The 12125-nt window shown below is 38.7% G+C and overlaps 1 protein-coding gene across 1 annotated transcript in view; it reads left to right on the plus strand.

The window, feature by feature from the left end:
• The first annotated feature begins 1278 nt into the window (after positions 1 to 1278).
• Positions 1279 to 12125, plus strand: part of LOC134744457 (solute carrier family 23 member 2) — a 52274-nt gene continuing 41427 nt past the window's right edge. Inside the window, exons 1-3 of the mRNA XM_063678272.1 lie at positions 1279 to 1410; positions 3399 to 3524; positions 4894 to 5014. Of these exons, the coding sequence (XP_063534342.1) occupies positions 1399 to 1410; positions 3399 to 3524; positions 4894 to 5014 (259 nt within the window). The 5' untranslated portion in view covers positions 1279 to 1398. The remainder of the gene's footprint in view (positions 1411 to 3398; positions 3525 to 4893; positions 5015 to 12125) is intronic.

Here is a 12125-nt window from a genome sequence, read left to right on the forward strand (position 1 = left end):
AGCACAAGCAAAGAACAGCTGTCAGTCATTGAAGTGACAAGTTTAGTGACATTTGACATTTCGAACTATGGAAAAGACCACCATCTACACTAGCGCCCCTAGTGGCGAATTCATACGCGTTAGCCCTCATTAAGTTGCGAAGACAAATGCAATTTTGATTTGTCAAAATACAGATTTAAAGTATAAAGGAATGGGAGACCTTTTTATAGACTTCTGCAGCGGTATTATATGGTCGCGTTTTTATCAGTTGTCATGTCATGCGTCACTCGCAATTACATACTTGTTAGAACGTGACAGGCATGATGACAAATGATAAAGAGCCGGCCATCTTAGCCCTTCCGGGCGACGAGCCGTTATAATTTATTGGTCCTTCGAACCGGATAATCATTTGCCAAATCGAATCTGCTAAATTAATAACACAATCAGCAAGACAGTATGAGCAGAATTTTGATTTATTAATTTGGCTGCGTTAACTGAGATCGAATCAATAATATACACGGTGTTTCCTGTAACAGGAACAATAAATTAAACTGGAGGCTGTACGCCTCAAACTGACCAACATTTGTTCAGCAACTTTTTAAAATTATGAAATCTTTAGATTATACCTTTTTCATACTAATTAAATATTATTTTCAATGTACGCTGCCATCTGTGTGTTTAACGTTGCTTGTCACCCTTTAAACATAACAAATTTTGCAATACACTGCATCTTAGAATAAACTTTAAAGTGTAATAAAAAACATAACAAGTTATTTTTAAAACTTGCTGAACTAATGTTGGTCAGTTTGAGGAGTGCAGCCTACAGCTTAATTTAATTTTAATGCTCCTGTTACATGAAACACCCGGTATATACTTATAAAATATTTTTCCAAGCTTCTAATAAAAAAATCGTTTTTATTAGAAGCTTGTAAAATTGTGACATTTGGTCACTCGCCAATGGCGATTCCATCCCAACGTTTTTCTTCTTTGCGTAAAGTATGAATCGTCCATAAGACAACAGCCACTTTAATTGCTCGAATGATAGTATTGAGTAGCTTCAGTCAGTTGTGTTTTGAATTACACATGTTCAACACACAGTTAGTCTGTGGTGTTGCGTCGCGATATTCTTTTGTTTATTTATTTCTTAATACTTTTCTTGGATTGAAACTATTAAGCCCATTTTATACTTTTATCGACTTTTACCTTTAGTGATCATTCGAAATATAAGTATACATACTTATATTTCGATTCTGTTTGTGCTCACGAATAAAATATTTCTACTTTATTCTAATCTATTCTAATGTCGTGTTGTAGAACTTATAGATAATGGTATAATATAGGGTGGATATGGGTGAATAGGTATCTAATTTTTGGAGTGAAAAAAGTTAGTATAGTGTGTAAAAATAAAAGTGTTGTGAAATGGAAGTAAATGTAAGTTATCTGTAGTTGCAATTATTCAAGTTAAACTGTTGGTACTTAGCGGATAAATCGGTAACCCAGACATCGGAATTGTGGGGGCAAAGTTTTAAAAGTTTAATGAGAGGTAGGGAGATCCTATATTGATACACTCAATTATCGATTCTTCTCTCTTATACTATTGATCGTTCCAAGTTTTGTTTGTAAATGTATTTTTCACCACACCAACTGGTAAAAGCTCTCTTAATTGTTCAAAAGCTGATGAGAAAGTTGAATTTTATCCACATGTGTGGCAAAGTAATCAAATGCAAATGTGGAGTTGTTTCCTTATATTGGCTGGTAGAATTGACTTAATGATGATTTTGAATAAAATTCATTTTGAATTGATTTGGGTTGATATTTTACAGTCAGTATTTTCCTAGTGTGGTTAAAAAGGTTGGGTTTACTCGGTGGCAAAATTTGTTCAACCCTCGTGCCTTACAGTCCTCGCAACGCTAAAGATGCTCTTAGAACTCAATTTTGGAATCTTTCGCTTGCTCGGGTATCAATATTAATTAGCACGAGAGTTTAAACAACAACTTTACCCCCTTGTAAAACAAATAACTATTTATTGAAAGTAAGTATTAACACTATTAACATGAAACATAATAATAGTTTAATTTCCCTTTTTTATTTTAAAGGGACTATTAAAACTCGAAAATACTCAATAAAAAAAAAAAAAAAAAAAAAAATATATATACTGCGTTTCAACTAAATAAGGCCCTTAGCACTTGGGGCGTAAGCGTATCGTAATATTCGTAATACGCGCGTAGAACGAGAACGCACATGGTCAAATAAGTCTGCAAACGAAGCGTCGTCGTAGCGTAGCGCAAAGAGAATAATAATATAATTATGGCGTAGCGCATGAGATTTCTGTCGTCATTATGACAGGCGTAGGCGTAGCGTAAGCGTAAAGAATTTTTGATGCAAACAGAACGATTACGCTTATGCGATGCTTACGCGACGCTTGGTGCCCAGAACTCTACGCGTCTCGTACTCGTAACCTTTTTACGATACGCTTACGCTTCGTGGGCCTAGTTGCATAAGCGTGCTGTTCAGATCACTTTGAATACCTCGCTCGCTTAACTCTGAGACAAGTTACTGACAGACAGGTATTGTATGTATCTTCCACTGACCATCAATTTGTTGATAGTTAGCGCCATATTGATAACGATTTACTTTAACAAGTATCGGAAGGGACCGCCGTAAGGCCACTAAACCCATAACCTTGTTGAGACTACATGTAAATATCTTGTGCAAATACACTTGTGAACAATGAAAACGAGTTAGTTAGTACGGAGATGTTTGTACATAGTGCCCAATTTTTATTGCGCGTGAGTGTTTTAGTAAGTGGCGCTTAGTGACTACCTACACGTGACGGAAAATATAGACAGCAAAAAAATTTGCTTAGCACCCCTGCTTACAAAAATTCCCATAGGGATGATAACACGTGTTGAATTTTATAACAAAATCTAGTAACATAGATAGCAAATGAGCAATTTATCACAATAATGTAGATATTAAAACAATATATGGAAATAATACAAAAATACAGGACTTGAAAGTTTCAAAATTTATGTAATTTTTAACTTCCAAAAAGGAAAAAAAAATAGGGTACCATTTGATTCCTTACATTTTATCCAGAAAAATACTCTATGGCAACTGGCAACTATACATAAACGTAATATTTCACCGACAAAAACGCAATTTTCTTGTTTTGTCCATACATTCAAAATGGGCTCTCCGTGAACTTGACGTCACGTTCACTTATCGTTTTGTTTGGAGCGTTTCGCGAGTGAAGTGAAGTAAGACTGTCGGACTTTGGCTATCATTTCTGACTTGTATTGCTTTAATGCAATGGGTCCCATATAGACATTTGATCCTAAAAAATAAAAACCTGATCGATTGATATCTTTAATGAAAATTTGTCATCTAGCCTATTATGCCCACATATTGTTTCCCAGCTGGGTGAACCAGAAACCGGCGAGGATGTACCAGGCAAGCAGAACGACGATAAGCGGGAGGGTAACGTCACTTACGGAATCGACGACGTACCCGCGTGGTATCTGTGCATCTTCATGGCTTTGCAGGTAACTGCCTTTTGATTATGATCGCCTGGTTGATTTTATTTTAAATTCTTCCATGCGCTTGTATAATATTTGTGCCATTTTCAACCAAAAGGGCACTTATTGTCGTTTGTCAATAAGACGCTATTTCCATAAGGCTTCAATTAGAAATCAACCTTATCGACAACCGACAATGTGGTACTTTTTGAAAACGTCACATTTGGGGACTATCTTACACAGATCGAAGTAACCCCTAACCAACAAATGTACTATGGCTACTAGCACCTAATAGGCGACGATATACTTAGATACTATTCATAACTCGAGAATTCATAATTTGCGCCCCGTGACGGACGATACTGACAAAAGTTTCCCTGCTGCTGTATTTTGCCCATTTTGGCGCCCCCCCCCTTGGATGGCGCCCGGGGCACTTGCCCCCTCTGCCCCCCCCCTAGTTACGCCACTGCAGTCAAGCCCGAATCATTAACTAGGCAGTTTAAAACCATATTTACATTTTTCATCAACTTTTGGGTCAGGGGTCAGGGTTATAAACCACCGAAAGCACCATTCTCGCTTCATTAAAAACTTGGTTGAGTAAAACCGGCTCTTTAATGATTAGATTAATTAACGAAGTCATTAATTATCCATTAAAGAAATACTGAGCGGAGGCGGGTTTTATAGAAGTCAGTAACCTACTAAAATTTATATTCGGATCAAAACAAGCATATCATAACTTTGGCAATATTTCAGCACGAATTCAGCATCATACGAAAGACTGATAATATTAAGATTGTCCCGGTATAACGTACCGTACCTAATATATATGAGGATACCTCTTGGTCAAGTTGGTCACGCGGCGTCCTACGTAGGCGAACAACATGCGAACGCGAAGCGGCGCGGCGCGGAGCGGGGTGAATCAATCCTATACCTAATAGAAGTGTCCTACGTGGGCGATCTCGTTGCGAACGCGAACGCCTTGGGCCCGCCCGCGTTCGCGAGTGTTCGCCTACGTCAGACGAAGCACGTGTTGAGTTTCATTATATGTTGGTTATTTTAACTATTGAACTCCCGTGAGACTAGAACATATTCGGTAGCAAAGTTTATTTAACCCTCGTGCTTTGAAACTCACAACTCGCAACGCTCAAGATTTCACTTTTCGAACCTCTCGCTTTGGAATATTTCGCTTGCTCGGGTATCAACATAAGGAGTTAAACAACAACTGTGTCGTTTTCAATCAAAAAGTACCACATTGTCGCTTGCCATAAGAACGCTCTGACAGGTTATTCGTATAAAGATACAATCCAATTTCGTCCTTATGGTAAGCGACAATGTGGTACCTTTTGATTGAAAACGTCACAACTTTGCCCCCTTACAAACAAAACTATTGTTCCAGCACTATTTGACGATGATCGGAGCCATCGTGGCGATCCCTTTCATTCTGTGTCCCGCGCTGTGCATGCGAGAGACAGACCCTGATCGATCCACCATCATCTCAACTATGATTTTTGTCACAGGTGAGCATATTTTTTTTTTATACCACGTCGCGTCGGTGGCAATCAAGCATACGGCCCGCCTGATGGTAAGCAGTAACCGTAGCCTAACACCACCTGCAACACCAGATCGTTATCGTAAATCGTTATCAATATGGCCAACATGCGCGTTGCCGACCCTTTAAAAACCTGTACACTCCTTTTTAGGGTTCCGTACCCAAAGGGTAAAAACGGGACCCTATTATGAGATTCCGCTGTCCGTCTGTCTGTCTGTCTGTCACCAGGCTGTATCTCATGAACCGTGATAGCTAGACAGTTGAAATTTTCATAGATGATGTATTTCTGTTGCGGCTATAACAACAAATACTAAAAACAGCATAATATAAATATTTAAATGGGGCTCCCATACAACAAACGTGATTTTTTTGCTGTTTTCTTCCGTAATGGTACGGAACCCTTCGTGCGCGAGTCCGACTCGCACTTGGCCGGTTTTTTGAAGAACCCCATACTGTAGCCCCTCGGGAAAACCTCGGCAGGGAGCTCATTCCACAGCCGAAGCATCCGCGGGAGGAAAATATATGTCGGCAAAATAAAATAAGATGATCTATTGATTTAATTGAGGCCAAGGTGCGCTTCAGACCAGATGGCGCCACCTAACGAAACTTCGGAGCGGTGCGGCGACAAGCAGTGGGGAGGCATAAAAACCGGTCCACTGCACCCGCGCCGGCATTCTGTTGCGAACCTCCGACGGATCGTTGTGCCTCTATTGATTGACTTAGAATATTCCTAGTAAATCATTGTTGTTGTTAATTATTGAAAGTGATTAATGTGTCATTTGTTTTGATCAAAATACCGCATATTAAAAGTGTTCCATTGTTTTACTTACTACTGCTAAAATAGTCGTCTTACACGCCCACATGTCGGATCTTGAGCAACCCAAGGACCCTGACAACGGCCCTAAGCCGACATCAGAAGTGACAAAAGAACCCAGTGACGACAAAAGCAAATGTGAAAGTATGCAAGATAAACCATCCGCGAGTGCAAGCAATAATGACGCTGATATTATTATGCGAGTATTGCGTAATATGGCAAGCGGTTTACAATCTCAAGTGATACCTAATTGGGCGCCTGGGCCGCCGCTGAAGCTCATTCGTTTTGACCCGGAGGATGCTGACGCTGACATTGAAGGATGGTGCAACATAAATGAGGTGATAATAAAACAAAGGAAGCTTGAAGGTACCGATTTATTATTGGCTTTAACACATGCATTGCGTGGTCGTGCAGCTTCGTGCTTAACAAAAATTAAAACTGACTGTATGACATGGAACAGTATAAAGGAATTGTTATTATCCAAATTTGCTAAGCCAATGCTTATGCAGGACTACTTTGATAGTATTATTAAATTCCAAATAAATAACAAAGAAACTGCTGCTGATGCTGCTGTACGACTATGGCAATTAATTGAAAAGATTCCTAATGTTGATTTACCTGAGAATGTGATTACTGGCTTTGCCATATCGGTTCTATCAAATACTGACCCGAATATGCGACGCGAACTAAATGCTCATGTTATAACTGCAAAATCTCATTTGTGTCGAGTTTTGCGAGGTGTATGTCTTCTAAAAAGGAAACATGATGATGATTTCGACCAACACACCGGTAATAAACGACCACAGTATTTTGATTTTCGCACTTTCAGCGGCACATGTCATCAATGTGGTGAAGTTGGCCACAATATAGTTAACTGTCATTTGAATAGACCTACCAGTTTACAGATTCCAAAGCAGCCCTCCTCTCGACCAGAAGAAAAACGCCCAATTATCTGTTATACCTGCGGTAAGCCTGAACACCTGTCATCAACCTGCCAAGCCGCCAAAGGTAACAAAGATAATGTGACGATCAAGGAAGTTAACCAATGTTCCAAGCAAGCGGTGACTGGTGAGCTAAATATAGCAGGTAAAAGCTGTCATATTAATTTTTGATTCTGTTTCTGAAATGTCAATTTAAGGTTTAATGGTTAAATTTTCATTTCACGAAACAGTTCTTTTGGAGGATGTACATGAGGGTGTAAAAGCTGTCATTTTAATTTTTGATTCTGGTTCTGAAATGTCAATTTGAGGTTTAATGGTTAAATTTTCATTTCACGAAACTGTTCTTTTGGAGGTCGTACATGAGGGTGTCATATGTAACGAGCAATTGCAACAGGCACTAACAATGTGTACGTTAGTGCAACAGTTGACATCAGAGATATTGCTGTACGTCGTTAGTGATAGTAGCCTATTAGAATCTGTATTAATAGGTCATGATATTCTTAAAATGAGGGTACGCGTTGAAATCGAGCTGCTGGGCTGACCGAAGTGGCAGAGGCTTTGTGATGAGATTTATGCGGAGGATGAGACCGTGTCGGCATAATAAAAGCGACACTAATGAAAATAGTACGATAGTAGTAGATGTTGAGGTGCATAATGAAATGAAAGACATTCCGGTAGTCCTTGGGACTAGCCGAATGTGAGGCTGCAGAGTTTTGTGTGAAGGTGAGCTGCATATTTGTTGACTGGCTGCAATCTTCTGGCTTGCCTCACTCTATATGAGTGTCGGCCCCCAGATCGAGGCGCAGAGCTGTAACAAGTGCAGGACGAAAGTTGTTGGAGTGATCTAAGTGTGATGAATTGATTTGTAGTCAAAGTGATGTTATGAATGATGTCTAATTTAATTATTATTAAGATTAAAGTGAAATTTATGGTAAATGTTTACAGATTAAGCGCCCGAGGACGTGCGAAAGTCAGGAAGGCCGTGTCGGCAAAATAAAATAAGATGATCTATTGATTTAATTGAGGCCAAGGTGCGCTTCAGACCAGATGGCGCCACCTAACGAAACTTCGGAGCGGTGCGGCGACAAGCAGTGGGGAGGCATAAAAACCGGTCCACTGCACCCGCGCCGGCATTCTGTTGCGAACCTCCGACGGATCGTTGTGCCTCTATTGATTGACTTAGAATATTCCTAGTAAATCATTGTTGTTGTTAATTATTGAAAGTGATTAATGCGTCATTTGTTTTGATCAAAATAACGCATATTAAAAGTGTTCCATTGTTTTACTTACTACTGCTAAAATAGTCGTCTTACACGCCCACATGTCGGATCTTGAGCAACCCAAGGACCCTGACAACGGCCCTAAGCCGACATATATTTTATAGGTATTCTTTTTGAGCATAGACATATATATTACGTCGTAACTATACCTACTATTTATAGTATTTTATACCAACATACTTGAGTAAGCAATGATTACCTTTGTAGTACCTAATCATCAGGAAGCAATTCAATTAGAATTAGCTTGCTCTCATAACTAAGATAAGTGGAAGGAGATTAATGTATCTAGATTAGATTCACTTTTCCTAGATAGGTACTGGTAGGTACTGATACTGATAGATAAATAGGTATAAACTATTCAAAAAATAGAAATACAATATAAATTCTGTGTTTAATTTACATATGTATTAGTTTAGAGTAGATAGATAAAATTGCAATGCCCTTACAGGGTGTCATGTTGTGATACATTATCGATTAAGAACATCTGTAATTTTACCAATGTGAAAGCAATAAATATATTATATTATTAAAAAAAAAAATTATTATATTAAATTTATAGGATTTTTTATAGGTAAAATTTACGGTGACAGTCCCGTATATGTATATACAGGACGTATGGCAACCCTAGTTATGGCTCTAACGTAATGGTTAGAATACTTAGTGCCAGTTGCACCATCCGCACTTGACAGACTGATCAACGTCACCCGGCGCGCCGCGGCGGTTTACTATGAAACTTTCCATACAATAAAATTTTGCGAACTCTAACGATGAGAAACAGTGGTGCAACCGACCCTTCGAATGGTAATTTACTATTATTCAATAGAAGCTCTACTGAATAATGATATTCCAATATAATATTTTGATGTTTAGACAAAGTTACTACACGACATAAAAACTACAACTGTACTTAGTAACTATTTATATTTTACATATATTATATAGGAACTATAACATGAGATTCAGCAATAAAATGTTTTATTTGTTTTCTACTTCATTGTTTATCATCAGGCTGTCTGTATTCTGTATGCTTGTAGGGCCTTGACGAGTTATAGGTATAAGAAATTCGCAGATTGATATTCGACTTAATAAACTACGTTAAAATAGTTACAACACAATCAGAATGGCTTACTATATTTATAAAGCAACAAATATTGTAGCGCCTGTGGAGGCGGACTCACAACGCAGCAACTTTGCTCATAACTTTCCATCAGGCGCTCGATTTCAATACCATTATTTTATACTATAGCGCAAAGTTCAAAGTTCAAAATATTCTTTACTTTATTCATTTAGATTTTAGGCCTAGCAACAAGCACTTATGAATGGTAAATAACGTACATATATATTATCTTAAGCTACTAATTATCACAGCAATTTATTGATGTTATTCCATAATAATATTGAATTATTATTATACAGATCAAATTTAATACTAAGAATTTCACAAAAAGATAAATTTCCGTACCCAAATTTACTTAGTACCCTCTACCCTGTATATTTTCTTTGGAGCGCATAGAAGTTTTAGATACCGACATACAAAAGTTCTAATTACTCTTAAGAGGCCTTATTCCTACAAACGAGCGTATTTTGCAAAATGCTTCCTTTTTCATTCAACATTACGACGTAACTATTAGTATTTATTCAAAACCTGTTAACGTTCTTAAATAATCATTTCCTAAACTAGCGGCTGAAATAATTAAAGTTTGCATTTTCTCTTTTTAAACCTAAAATAAATGAGTTTTCCTGGGAGTATTTTTCAAAATTTGCAGTGAAAGGTGTCATTTCGGTTGCCAATTTTGCAGTAAACAAGAATCATTTGGTACATGAATGATTACAATTCAATTCACCATATCTTGTACGAGGGGCTAAAATGATTGAAAATCAAAGATTCATTTAAAAAAAATGATAAATAACCTTCCGAGTTTTCTTCATTTTTTCGGTGAAAACAGGGTCGCATTATATTTTTTTATCGCAAATTGTACTTATATTTTGCCCTCAAAATAATATTATAGCAAACTCTAACTTTATGTGAACCCATAAAAAAATAATCATAACTAATAGGACCTATTTTACCGTAAATTTAAATATTTTTAAAAGACGTATAAATCACGCTGCACCGACACTGCGCGCTCAGTCTCCGCCGGGCGCGCTTAGGGGACGGACCTGCGCTCGATCGTCAGGCGTTTGTTTCGTTCGTAATCAACGAGCTAGTTCCGAGAAGTGGTGTATACTGCGATTAGAAAATCTTGATCCTTAGGTGATCAATGTAATCATAGGTACATTTTATAGCACAAATATTAAATTTTTTCGCCTAGGTGATCGGGACTGTTCAGGGTGCCTAGCCAAGATGCCAACAGTTTAGGTACCTATAGTTTACATTAAAACCAAATCTGTAGCTGGCCTCTGAATGGGTAGTAGAAACGGGTTCCGTATGTCTTTCCCTTTCCAGATGACCAAGGTGCCTAGCCAATGTGCCAACCGTTTAGGTACCTAGAATATAGTTTACATTAAAACCAAATCTGTGGCTGGCCTCTAAAATGGGTCGTAGAAACGCGTTCCTTGTATCTTTCGCTTTCTAGATGACCAGGGTGCCTAGCCAAGATGCCAACCGTTTAGGTACCTATAGTTTACATTAAAACCAAATCTGTAGCTGGCCTCTGAATGGGTGGTAGAAACGGGTTCCGTATGTCTTTCCCTTTCCAGATGACCAAGGTGCCTAGCCAAGATGCCAACCGTTTAGGTACCTAGAATATAATTTACATTAAAACCAAATCTGTAGCTGGTCTCTAAAATGGGTAGTAGAAACGCGTTCCTTGTATCTTTCGCTTTCTAGATGACCAGGGTGCCTAGCCAAGATGCCAACCGTTTAGGTACCTATAGTTTACATTAAAACCAAATCTGTAGCTGGCCTCTGTTTTACGCTCCGTAGCGAACGAAACGCAACCGTCTCTGTCGCACTAATATGGAAGAGTGATAGAGAGCGATTACCCTATCGTTCGCTGCGGAACGAACGACTGGCATCTTGGCTAGGCACCCAGGTTTAGGTACCTATAGTTTACATTAAAACCAAATCTATAGCTGGCCACTGTAATGGGTAATAGAAACGCGTTCCGTATGTGTTTCGCTTTGCAGATGACCAGGGTGCCTAGCCAAGATGCCAACCGTTTACGCTCCATAGCGAACGAAACGTAACCGTCTCTGTCGCACTAATATGGAAGAGTGATAGACAGAAATTACCCTATCGTTCGCTACGGAACGAACGACTGGCATCTTGGCTAGGTACTCTGATTATCTGGAAAGCAAAACACATGCGGAACGCGGTTCTATTACCCATTTCAGTGGCCACCTACAGATTTGGTTTTAAGTGGTTTTAACGTAAACTGTAGGTACTAAACCCGAGTGCCTAGCCAAGATTCCAGTCGTTCATTCCGAAGCGAACAATAGCGTAATCTCTCTCTATCACTCTTCAATATTAGTGCGACAGAGACAGTTACGTTTCGTTTGCTACGCCATAAACGGTTGGCATCTTGGCTAGGCACCCTGGTCATTTGGAAAATGAAAGACATACGGATCGCGTTTCTATTACCCTTTTTAGAGGCCAGCTGCAGATTTGGTTTTAATGTAAACTATAAGTACCTAAACGGTTGGCATCTTGGCTAGGCACCCTGGTCATCTCTGGGTACAAGTATGTATATGTTCTTAACATAATAAATTGAAATTACTACTACCATGCATATAAAATAAAATAAAAGAGTGGCTATAACAATAAAAATAATGTTACTTGCTATTGAAATCGACAAAGATCAAGATTATTCTTCTCTGCGTTCAAAACGCGTTATAGTTGCCGGCGCTCGCGTACCGCGCGTCAACGCCATCTATTGAGTGTTATTTCGTGAAATCGATGAACGCTCCAGGGAATAAGGGCTCTTAAACTATTAAGTACTTATTTCGATATACCTTTACTCTTGTATCTATTTTGTACGTATATCTCCGTTTGCTCTATGGTTGAGTGGTAGAGAATGCCATTTGGCGAACAAGCCCGTCAAT

This window comes from Cydia strobilella, chromosome 9 (genome assembly GCF_947568885.1).
Source record: "Cydia strobilella chromosome 9, ilCydStro3.1, whole genome shotgun sequence".
Taxonomy (NCBI): Eukaryota; Metazoa; Arthropoda; class Insecta; order Lepidoptera; family Tortricidae; genus Cydia; species Cydia strobilella.